Raw genomic sequence first — 12,945 nt, forward strand, 5'->3', positions numbered from 1 at the left:
CCCACACGGAGCCACAGTTTGGGGGGGTCCAGCTGTGGGGGATTAGAGAAGGGGTGCAAGTTATTTTTAGGCTGCTGGGGGTGGGGGGGATAGGGGGGTGTTTTTTGGGGGCTCCAATTTGGACTGGAGGCTCGTGGTGGGGATGGATGAGGTCGGGAGGGCCACTCTGGCGTCACGCGGGGGGGCTACAGAGGACCAGAGGCCAGAGGTGGGGACCTACAATGCAACGCAACGCAATACTGTGAGCTCATCTGTTATTCTGCCTCTGATTCGTCACAGAGATGGAGGCCACGTGCAACAAAGCACGCACGCATGCACGCACGCACACACACAACCTAAAATCGTGCATACCACATATACAGAGGGATATCCTTGCAGACGCCTGGACACAAACACATAACTTAACTCTTAAACATACAAATATGCACCCACACAGACTCAGACACACACACATTTATACGGTACACCAGTTGCACACAGGTCAGATGGTCAGACAGCATTTTTGTGGACAAAGTCTCACTCTTAAACGCAGACATGCACTCACACAACCTTCTGTTGCATGCAATTTAGGTAGTTTAGCCTTACATTGGGACGCACGCATATTCTTGTCCCTCATAAAAAGAAAAAACACTCAGGCCTGCCGACATGGGGATACAAACAGGTCAGTTGTTGCGGGCCCAAATGGGGGGCCCAGAATAGGGACCCCATTACATTGTATGTATTGAGACCATTTTGCCCCCTGCCCAGTCAAAGCTGTGAGTGGCCCTGTAAACACACACACACACACACACTCAGTCAAATGCATTCCACTGCTCCACATAAACATTTCACTACTGTCTTATGCCGATGTGCACTACACCTCATCATTGTGTTTTTCCAAATAACAGTCCATTTGTTTGGGCACACAAACAACCCAATCTCAATCAAGGCATGTAAACGGCAGTATATACTATATGATAGCTAGCTGTGTTTCTCTTGTGAAATGCCACGTGCATGGTGGTCCAATTAGCCAGCTAACCCGCTAACCAGCAGCGATTGTAAAAACGCTTCTTGTATAACGGCTGGATGGAGTCTTATTAGCCGAGCGTTTGCCAAAGATCGCCCTTTAAAAGATCCCATTCAAGACGAGTGTTCTTCCAGAGACTTTTTATTTATATTATCGTTCATACACAAAAATAGTATCAGGAGAACAATCCATATACAGGCACAGACTGGCTTGGAAAGGAAAAAAACACATGGAGAGAAGTATGTCTGAGCAAGAGTACCCTACGCTAGCTAGCGAGTAGTGGACAGACACAGCAGCTCCTGATTTGAAGCTTTGTGTGTAGGCACAAAACAGCATTTCAAATAAAAAGTGTGAAAATAATTTTATTTAATCAGATGTTTTCAATGTTTAAATACAGAGATTTGTGTGAGTTTCTGCCACCGATTTGCGATCCCGATTCCCTCTACTCTATTATTTCTACATGATTCTGTGGATTTAAAGAAGAGTACCCAACAGTTGAATATGCACTGAGATATAGCTAATTGAACTAGGCCTTGCTGACCTATTATGCATTACATACTTACTTGCACTTGATTTCATATAGATTTAAATATAGACCAGGCAGTTTGTAAGTTTTATAAAAAGGATTAGACTACTGTCATTTCCCTACAAAGAGTCTCTACAAGAGAAGGAGAAAACATCAACTGCGCTTAATGGAACATATATATTTTTTAACTCATACAAAAATATTTTTTTATTATTTGTTGGGCATGAATACACATCTGCCACGGTCTGGTTTGAGTATATGTTTACAGATTTGGGAAAAAAAAGTAAACTATTTCTTCACCATTACACTGATTCGTTCGTTTCATCACTATTTCCTTCTTTCTTTCAGTTCTCTTTCCCCTCATTTCTCTTCTTACATCTGTACCAAGGATGTGGTGAATGTTTAATACACCTTTACGCACATTTTAAAAGGACAAAATGGCCTGTAGTCACCATACTTGAAGTTGATCAGGAAACACATAGTACTGTAGTACTCCAGTAATCCAAGACCTCCAACCACTTAGTACTCCAACATTTTTTGCGCGTTTTGGAAAAGTATATTTCAAACAGCTGTATTTCACTCTTTCACCACCAATCGGTACCCCAACTCTAGCTTCACTACCACCACCACCTCCATCGCTACCAACATCATCACCGCAATCAACATCATCATCCCCCATCTCTGTCTCAACTACTTTGTCACTGAAGTGGATACACTACATTCTTGTTTCTTCATACACCATTCACACATGTTTAGTAACAATGTATCATATGTAATATTCTGACACAATTCAGTCCATTTCAATACCAGTCAAAATCAGCACTGCCAACCTCCTCAGAATCCTCACCGCTGCCCTGCCAGTCACTCCAGTTAGCACACTTTCACAGTACCTTGTCGTCATGGCAGCACTAGCTCGCTGTCAACCAACATTACTTCAGATCTGTCACACGTGATCAAAATTACATGTCAGTTTAATCTGATTCAAGGTTCAGAAAATTGAAAAAAAAAAAGACAAAGAAAGAGAAAAAAAATAGACTAGTTAAGGCCCGGCCTTGTGCAATATCTAAGTTATCGTGCTAAATACATAACCAGACAATGTTGACAATGATATCCATGGTATACGTTCGCTAACCTCTCCTGTCTTCCTCCACTGGGCTGAAACCATCGGTAATGTACAGTATGACAACCACACCCAGGTGTGCGGTGAAAAAAAATAATGAAGCGAGTGTGTTTCTGTGTCTCCCCTCCCGTGTTGAGCCCATGCCAGTGCTGTAGGGTTGTAGGGACGGCCTCAGCCCTTCTCTCATCCCACCTACATCTCCTCTTTAACTGCGGACGTTCCTGATGCTATTCATATCGACCTGTGTCTTCTTCTCCCAAACATTCCCCCTTGCTGCTCGCATCAAATCTCATGAACATCATTTCATTTTCCTGAACGGGAGGTTTTTTTAAGGAGCTCTTCCTTCCCAATCTCCCCCCAAACCCTCCCAGCCTTCCACCTCCACCACCACCACCATCACCATCATAAATACATACAGAACTACAGCACAGAGTAAATACATACAGAGTATTCAAAATGGCACCATGGTAACATGCAGAACTACATTCTACCGTGTGTTCCAAATGAGAAATGTTTGTTAGACCACATATTGTGTTGAAGCGAGAGAACATGGTGTGTCCCCCAGGCACTTTGTGTGTTTGCTTTTGTGTTTGTGTGTGTGTGTGTGTTTGCGTGCGCATGTGCAAGTGTTGGTGTGTGTGTGTGTGTGTCCATTTCTTAGTGGCAGTGAGTATCATTATGTTTGGTTGCATGTGAATGTGTGAGTGTCGTATCTAGATTGATGAATCAAAAACAGTCAATACAGAGGAAGGCTAAGACCTCACTTTTGCACTCACAACACCTCCTCCCCTCCCCAAGGGGGAAAAAAATCGAACTTAGAAGGCCTAGCTTTACCTACATAAACAAGCAGCCTGTGAAGTCAATGTCTTGGTTTGGCTTAGCAGAGCACTTGAAGCATACTATATATTTTTGTGTACTGGGCAAAAGCACTTCTGGATCAAAGCTATAGATGTGACTTGTCAAAGAAGGGCTGCCAACTCAACAAGAATTCCCATTGGCTGCAACAAGTCCCGTTTTTGTCGGCCATTTTGAATCCATGGCGTCATCTTCAACTCCTTCCACGCCTTCATCCGTTCAGCCTGAAGACACTCATCTCAGATCAACTCCACACCACAACCATTGAGAGGATGGCATCGAGTTCATTCAAGGGTTAGGGGGTGAGTTGCGTTGCTTCGGTTGGAGGGGGGAGGGCAGAAGGTGGTGGAGTTGGGGAGGGGCTGCGGAGCGTTGGTGCTGCTGCTGTTGCAGTTTACAAGGTCAAAAGTTCACATGGTAAGGTCAAGGTGAAGTGAGCGCTCTGCTCTGCTTGCGATGGCACCTCACCCACCCACTCCACCTCCTCTCTACAGGTCTTCGCTCTCCACCAGGCCGCCCGGCTGCAGAGGGCTGGAGTCTGGGAAGAAGGCGGCCTTCACGTCCAGGCCCCTCTCCGTCAGCGCGGCGTAGCGGCTGGCCGAGGGACGCACCTTCTTGAGCTTCGGGGTGTGGGTCTGCTGCCACTGGGCTGGAGGGGGGACAACAGAGAGAGAAGTGTGTGAGGGAAGGGGTGCTATGGAACAGTGCAGGTGAGTGAGACAAGTGAGAGAGTCCGGAGGCTACCTATGCAACTTCTTGTAGGAAAGGTGTGGTTTACGATGGCCCATGGCCGTTTATTGGGTGTTACGAATGCATCATTTGGCATATACTGTATACGTAGGCCATAGCCAATCATGTTAGTTGTAGCTATTCAAACAAACTGCAAGCTTCCATTTGCCGAGTCTTTCCAACCCTCCTCGCTCTCTGATTGGCTACCTCGCTTAGGCTCTCTTGCATAGGGTAGCTGCCATGCTTTCTTTCAGATTAGAATGAATCTGCATAGAAGCATGGAATTTCCCAGGCTACAATGCAGTTCAATACTGTACCGGTTGGGCTACATTGCCCATAAGTACTGAGGTTCGAGTGCAGCCTGGGTGTTTTCACAACCTTTTCCATCTCTCATCACTTTCCTGTCTCTCTTCACTGTCCTTTACGAATACAGAGAGTGTTTATGTGACCCTACATGGAATGGCAGCAACAACAAAATGAAGTAGGCGTGAACTATGAGAAAAGTATCTCTACCCTACTACAAGTCTACAACAACATTGTGCCACAGTAAGTAACAGTGGCGTATACAGCAGTGAAATAATGAGAAATGCATGGCCATGCCAGGTAAGGGGAAGTGGGCCGATGCCGGATATGTTTGTTGTGCAGCAAATTCTCTTAAAACAGGTGTATGCCATAGCTATGTGAGCTCTTTTACGACCCTATTACATGCGAACATTAAACAATGCCAGATGTTCACTGCGCTGTATGTATAGAAATGATGTATAAACTGGGTACAGATGGTAACTGTAACAGAATGGCTCATTACAGCAGCTATGTAGCCTTTGCAAAACGGCGAACCTCATACAAAGTGTATGAATTGAGCAAGTTGGTATTCCATTAAGCACTAAGAGTACATTTCTCTCTCTCTCTGTCTCTCTCTCTCTCACACACACACACACACACACACACAAAGTGTAAAATTCCATCGTGTGCTGTACTTACAGTGGATGTCGAGGCGCGCTGTGCTGGAGACGATGCCGGCTTCGTTCTTGGCGGAGACGGTGTACCAGCCAGCATCCTCCTTCAGGGCTGGCTGGATGATCATGCACAGGTAGCCATGGTTATCCTGGTGCATGCTGGGAACAGAGGTTCACAAAGAATATTTCATTAGTATTGTTGCTGTTTAAATTAGTAAGGAGTAGGAGGATGAGAAGGAGGAGAAGAAGAAGAAGAAGAAGAAGAAGAAGAAGAAGAAGAAGAAGAAGAAGAAGAAGAAGAAGAAGAAGAAGAAGAAGAAGAAGAAGAAGAAGAAGAATCTGATGTGGAAGGTTCTGTGGTGCTGTGGTGCAGTGCATGAATACACCCGTACCACGTGTGAGCTAAGAACATGCCCATGGGGATCCAGGTTCTAATCTGAACTAGGTCATTACCCGAACCTACCCCATCTCTCTCTCCTTGCTCTCTCATTTCCTGTCTGTTCTCCACTGTCCTGTCAAATACAGGTCCTAAAAATATTAAAAAGAAAAAAAAGACGAATCTGATGCCTCAGAGATGATGTCAGACACTGAGACCGACCCTCATAACGAGGTCAGGAATTCAAGAGCTGTTTGATCGTTTCATATAGAACTTGAGTCTGGGATCTATCAGATCTCGGTCCTCAAAGTGAAGCTGATGCGGTTACTGCTGGGTCTCTGTAATGTAGTTCAAATGGGCTGAGAGTAGGCCAGAAACACCTAGTCGCTTTAATGTGCCAGCAAAAGACTAACAATATTTGATGTCTTTGGCACGTCCTTCCTCTTTGACAAGTCGAACTTTGTGAGAAACCAGGCCTTCCTCAGAGTGCCAAATTTGTCTTGGAGAGAGCCGCGGCAGACCACAGTTAAAACCTTTAGTAAAATTAGATCGACAGAGACACATCTACAGACGTATACACACACCGTAATCAAGTTTGAGCTATCTTGATTGGTGTTTTGAACTGTCACCAAGCAGCACTACCCCGGTCTACGCCCTGAGTGAGACTTCAAAGCCAACCGAGAGGGCAACTCTATTAAGCCAGTGGTTAGTATTTAGGGGGAGGGGAGATGGTTAAAAAAAAAAAACAACTTTTGAAGCTCTTTGAAGCAACCTGCTGATAGAGGCTTTCCCTCTGATCCCCAGTAGACAGTAGCCAGTGGCGTTGTGGGGTGTTTGGGGTGGGGGCGGGGTGCCGCAGTGGTTCATGTTATGTCCTATGCTTTCTTTACGAGAGAGAGGGTGGGGGGGCTTTAATTACTGTTTGTTTAGACATGTGGTAGCAGTTTAGACAGGCGGTCGACCTCAGCCTCCATTACTGTACCATATATGGCGTAGCGGCATTCATAAGGCCCGCACTCTGGGGATGCTCTCACTGGGAGTCATATCACAGACTCAGTGGATACTGTATGTCTACCATAGACTTCAATGCTACATAGAGAAGACTTTGTAGTGTCATTGAACAATTGCCTGTACATTGAGATCAGGCCAAAACAATCTATGTCTGCACGCCAAGTCTGCACATGCTCTGCCTGATCCCATCAGATCCCACTACATTTTTCACTTTGCATCACATTAGCCTGCATGCACATACAGTACTGTATCTGTGCAGATTGCTTTTGAGTTTATGATTGTCAAAGCCAAGCAAAGGCAAATTCAATCAGAGAGAAGTCCATCTCCTTTTAGCTTGAGGCTGTGTTTGGCCGAAACATACAGATACAGTGATAATTTTTTGGCTTTTCAGGACTCTGAAAGTGACATTTCAATGATAAGAAAATCTAATATGGCCGAGTAAGGGATTCAAGATGTCGCGAGGCGGCCAATAGAAACACATCTGGGTGGCCCAGAAGCCTTCACACAGTGTGACGGATGGGGTTCATGGATGTGATCACCGTGTGCTCAGATGTGTTACTATGTGTGTTTATCTTTGCCTGTCTACACTGTGTGTGTGTGTGTGTGTGTGTGTGTGTGTGTGTGTGTGTGTGTGTGTGTGTGTGTGTGTGTGTGTGTGTGTGTGTGTGTGTGTGTGTGTGTGTGTGTGTGTGTGTGTGACTGTGTCTGTGTGTGACTGTGTCTGTGTGGCGTACCTGATTCTGTCTGTGTTGTGGGTGAGCGACTCGTTCTCCCTCTTCCAGAAGATCTGTGGGAAGGGAACGCCAGACACGCGGCACTCCAGACGCACCGGGTAGCCCTCCGCCACACCCGTATTCTGGAGCTTCTCTATGAACGCTGGGGCCTTGTGCATCTCTTTGGCTGAGAGAGAGAGAGAGAGAGAGAGAGAGAGAGAGAGAGAGAGAGAGAGAGAGAGAGAGAGAGAGAGAGAGACATTAGTTCAACTGTAAATGGCTCTTCCGAGAAAGGACGAAAGAGGCCCTGCAGTGGCTCAAAAGGTAGAGCACTGTACTGCCACGCCAGGACCCGGGTTCGATTCCGGCCCGAGGTCATTTCCCGATCCTCCCCCGTCTCGTATCATAATAAAGGCCTAAAATGTCCCAAAAAAAGAAAGTACAAGAAAGATATACAGACAGAAAGCTGCCTGATTCCATTTCAGCCAGTAGTTCAATTATGCTTCGTAAAAAGGGGGGAAATCATTCTTTATTCACACATGCAGTAGTCAGTCTCTCCTTATTGTACTACTATAAATACTATAGCAGGGAGTTCTGAACTCTGTCTGTACATGTGTTGTGGAGGTGGGAGAAGGGCATCCACGTTCCAGAGGGCTCCTGTCCAATTTAAACTTTAGTTATAGCCCTTCATAATATTTCAACTCTGAGACCCTGAGATGGCAAAGAGGAAAATATCAGGCCGAGGTCTCATGAAATGGGCTTTCGGCACAATGAAAAGCTGGGTGGGATAACAAACTTTATCAGCGAAACGATAAAAAACGATTTGACACTACTATATGCGGAGCTTTCTGCTGAGTGCTATTGTGCAAGCTCTGTACTTCTGAAAGTTTATGGCTGCGCATATCACATGTCATGACTGCATTAAGATAAGGCCGGGTGTGTTTCAGAGTTTAATGTATACAGTATGTGTGTATGTGTGTGTGCCTGTTTGCCTGTATGTGTGTGTATATGTAGTGTATGTGAGTGTGTGTGTGTAGTGGATACGTGCACACTTCCGTGCGTGTGTGTGTGTGCGTGCGTGTGTGTGTCCGTGCGTGCATGCGTGTGTGTGTGCGTGTGTGAATTTGCATGTGAGCCTGTGTATGTGTGCATGCATGTGTATGTGTACTGCACTGTACTGTATGTGCCTGTGTGTTCGCGTGTGTGTGTGTGTGTGTGTGTGTGTGTGTGTGTGTGTGTGTGTGTGTGTGTGTGTGTGTGTGTGTGTGTGTGTGTGTGTGTGTGTGTGTGTGTGTGTGTGTGTGTGTGTGTGTGTGTGTGTATGTGTATGTGTATGTGTTCAAAAACCAAGTACCTGCTACGATGAGCTCCAGGTTGAAGGAGTTCTGTCCGGCGCGGTTGCTGGCGATGCACGTGTAGATTCCGGCGTCCCGGCTGGTGACTGGCTCGATGACCAATGAGTGCACTCCGTTCTCCCGCACCAGCATCTTGTGGGAGGAGTCAGGCCGGATGGTCTGGCCGTCCAGCTGCCAGATGAGGTCGGGCGTGGGCAGGCCACTCACCTGAGGGGGGCGACAGAGAGCACTAATTATTACTACTGATATCAGGTCAACGTTTGGACACTTTGAAGCAAGAGCATTGGGGACATTTGAATAACCCATCATAACAATAGCCAGGGAAACCGACAGGGGGGGACAAAAGGGGTCAGTCATCCAGGACCCAGGGAGAGGAGGGGTCCAGATCCAGATGCATTGGGTCAGGGGGCCCTTCGAATTACTCTGTTCCGAGCCCAGATGAAGCTGTCAGCAGCCTTGACAATCACACTTATAATGTCAGGAAATTAAAGCTTTGCCATGCCTGTTAAAGCCAGCTGATCCCTTCTTTAATCAGGAAATCCCTTGTTTAATAAGGTATTGATTGGAAACACTTCTTCTGAGGGCCCTGCAGATTATGTACATACAGTAGGCCTACTACTTTTACTTTCTCAGCCCTATTTGCTCGTTTCTTTGGTTAAGAACAGCTAAGCAAGCCGTGAGCGATGCTACCAAAAAGAAAAGCCAATACAAGAGTGAATCCAACTCATCCTTACACTGAAAGTCTCATTTTCGTCGTGAAAAACAAGCACATCATTAAACACAAGTATAATGTTTATAGAGACGAGGAATGGATTGCATCACCATTGCCAGCACACACAGCATGTGTGTGAGTGTCCACATAATGTGCTGTGATTGCCGCGAGGCAGCATAAACAGCTCGCTAATAAATAGTGCCACAGTGTCCTCCACCGTTCGTTTACAAGCTGCCAGGTGGTTGGCTCGAGGTGACAACTCTGCTACTGCCACAAACGATGTTATATTTGTCCGTTCCATACCAAGTGTTACATGGGGAGTGCTTATAGGGGGGAAGGAGGGGGGATGTGTGTGGAGCGGCAAAACGCCCAGTGAAAACACAGCCAGGTAAACACTTCCTTGTCCTTCTGAATAACCCCCTCTCTCCACACGTGCACACACACACACACACACACACACACACACACACACACACACACACACACACACACACACACACACACACACACACACACACACACACACACACACACACACACACACACACACACATGTACACAGCTGATTAAATCCTGGGCCTGGAGGTTGGTTGGTTTCTCATGGGAACAGCAGTGTTCCTGTGAAAGGGCCTGATTCTATTTAGAGTGCGTGGCCCTCACATTCCAGCGACACCTGACACCTACACCTCCCTCAGGTGTGCCGAGCTGCTCTACACAACAACACCTGCCTGCCTGTGTACGTGTGTGTGTCAAATCAAATGGCACTGTACACAGCACAAACAACACACACACACACACACACACACACACACACACACACACACACACACACACACACACACACACACACACACACACACACACACATACACACACACACACACACACACACACACGCATGCACAGACAGACAGACAGACAGACAGACAGACAGACAGACAGACAGACAGACAGACAGACAGACGTGCGCGCGTGTGTGTGCGCGCACGTGTGTGTGCACGCGCGTGTGTGTCTGTGTGTGTGTGTGTGTGTGTGTGTGTGTGTGTGTGTGTGTGTGTGTGTGTTGTTTGTGCTGTGTACAGTGCCATTTGATTTCTGTAGGATCAACACAGCTCCACATCTTGGTCTGAGAGCTGTAAATAATGCTGTATGTGAATGGAACGCTCACTCATCTTCCTGTGTGTGTTTTCAACTCCCATGCAACTTTGATGTTTGTCTTCTTGTCTCTTTGAGAGTGTGTGTGCGTGCATGAGTGCATGCTTGTGTGTGTGTGTGTGTGTGTGTGTGTGTGTGTGTGTGTGTGTGTGTGTGTGTGTGTGTGTGTGTGTGTGTGTGTGTGTGTGTGTGTGTGTGTGTGTGTATTTGTTTATGTGTGTGTGTGCGTGTGCGTGTGCCTATTTGTTCATGAGTATGTGTGTTTACACTTGTGAGTCGTCTTTGAGCTGCTTTGATGGCACCCACTGGGGGGCCTGAAGTTTGATGCATTTCCACTATCTCCTTCTGAGTGGGGGAAGTGGAGAGGAGCAGGAGGGGGGAAGGGAAGCGGGGTTGCATTTTTTGGCTCAAAAAGTTAGGAAACATTTTTAAAGTGGCTTCAAACGGCTTTTTGGCAATAAATCTCCTCCTATAAATACGTCTGACATTAGGAGCCATGTCTGCCACTGGAGACTGGAGAAAGTTTATTTCGGATCGCGAGCAGAGCGGCGTAGCCTCTTTTTATAGCGTGCGAAGCCCACTATGGAGCAGGGCAGTGCAGCACAGCGCAGGCCCCCTAAACGCCACTCACTCCACACCGCTCCCCTGGGGCCAGCCTCCTGCCTCACATGGCTGCTGCAGCAGGAAAACAACATGGCCGAAGGGAAAGGAAAAATGAAAGAAAAAAAAGGATACGAAAGGTTGATGAGAGATGGACGGGTGTGGGGGTGGGAGGTTGTGAGGTAGAGATGAGAGGAGGGAGGAGAAAGGGGAGATAGCGGAAGGAGGGGAGGAGGGAGGGAATGAGAGAAACAGAGAGAGAGAGAGCATAGAAGAAACGGCAGTGGATGACGGGAGGTTGAGAAAGGAGAGGAGATGTCTTGGGGAGTGTGAGTGGATGCGGGTCAGCCAGGAGACAGACAGAGAGTAAAGACAACAAGAGGAAGAGGAGGGAGAAGAAGGAGAAGCATGAAGGGGGTCAGAGGGGAATTCTGAAGAGAGAGAGAGAGAGAGAGAGAGAGAGAGAGAGAGAGAGAGAGAGAGAGAGAGGCTGAAGAGAGAGAGAGAGAGAGAGAGAGAGAGAGAGAGAGAGAGAGAGAGAGAGAAGGAGGTGAAAATTAGATAAAATGGGAGGAAAATTACAGAGAAAAAAAAATGCGGGGTAGCTGCAACATCAGCAGAAGCAAGGCAAACAGACAGAAGAAGAAGGTTAAGAGAGGGGAGGAGAGAGAAATACAGATAGTTCTGGAAAGAGAAAAAAGAAAGAGAGAGTGAAGTTTCAAGAGCAGAACGAGGACCTAGTCTGTCTTGTCGCCCTCCTCTCCTCTGCTCTCCTCCTCCACCTCTCCTCTCCTCTCCTCTCCTCTCTCCACTCTCCTCCTCCACCTCTCCTCTCCTCTCCTCTCATCTCATCTCCTGCTCCAGACTATTCGTCACCAGCTGAGTGATGAAACATGGAGCCTCAACACTGATTATTTTCTACCACGCATGGAATGCATAAGGGAGAGACTATCCGTGTACTGAAAAATACACACGCACGCACGCACGCACACGCACACACACACACACACACACACACACACACACACACACACACACATGCAAACACACACACACGCACGCACACGCACTTGCAAACACGCACATTAGACCTATGATTTACATCCCTGAGGGATTACATCTTTGAAATTGTACCCCATCGCCTATATGAAGCCTTGTACACAAACACATCAATACATATGCACACACAGAAGCATGTGGGGACACACACACACACACAGTGTGTCTCTTTCTTTCTCTCTTTCTCCTCCTCTCTCTCTCCCTCCTCACCTTGCAGTCCATGCGGCAGAGGCGTCCCTCCTGCACGATGAGGTCCCCGGGGGCCTGGAGGAAGTGGGGGCGGAAGTGGCGCTCCTGAATGTTCTCATTCTCATCACCACTGTCTCTGGACCTGGACCGGGGTCTAGGAGAGTCACACACAAACAAACAGACACAAACACTGATTAAAAACAGGCAAAGAGACTGTCACTTGTGTAGTCATTGGGTTGAGAGAGACAAATACACAGTCATGGATTAAAAGGGTTCACTGAGTCGTTTAAATAAAGGGTCAGGTAATGACATGATGCTTACGGTACGTAGCCTTGGATCTGGATGTGAGCCGGAGAGAGTCACGGACAGAAAAATCAACAGCATACAAAAGACTCACTTGTCACTTTCACGATTAGTCTAACAATTGCACCAACAACCAAGTGTTTTCATCCTGGTTCCTTTTAACTCTTTTCTAGGCCTTCACACGCGATGCCACAAGAGCACCCAATCACCGCTCAGTACATGTCACCACGGCATGTAACATTGTAAAGAGACAGGGCGACAGGTGAGTGGAGAAGGAGAA

General features: G+C 47.0%; 1 protein-coding gene across 5 annotated transcripts in view; it reads right to left on the minus strand.

Annotated features, from left to right (window-relative positions):
- Positions 1–1,129: 1,129 nt before the first annotated feature.
- palld (palladin, cytoskeletal associated protein) overlaps positions 1,130–12,945 on the minus strand; it is a 175,004-nt gene continuing 163,188 nt past the window's right edge. For all 5 annotated transcript variants that reach the window (XM_063201312.1, XM_063201313.1, XM_063201315.1 and 2 more), the window contains 5 exons: positions 12,384–12,516; positions 8,647–8,854; positions 7,314–7,479; positions 5,218–5,351; positions 1,130–4,156 (listed from right to left, as the gene is read on the minus strand). In XM_063201312.1, the coding sequence (XP_063057382.1) occupies positions 3,996–4,156; positions 5,218–5,351; positions 7,314–7,479; positions 8,647–8,854; positions 12,384–12,516 (802 nt within the window). In that variant the 3' untranslated portion in view covers positions 1,130–3,995. The remainder of the gene's footprint in view (positions 4,157–5,217; positions 5,352–7,313; positions 7,480–8,646; positions 8,855–12,383; positions 12,517–12,945) is intronic.

Source organism: Engraulis encrasicolus, chromosome 6 (genome assembly GCF_034702125.1).
Source record: "Engraulis encrasicolus isolate BLACKSEA-1 chromosome 6, IST_EnEncr_1.0, whole genome shotgun sequence".
Classification (NCBI taxonomy): domain Eukaryota; kingdom Metazoa; phylum Chordata; class Actinopteri; order Clupeiformes; family Engraulidae; genus Engraulis; species Engraulis encrasicolus.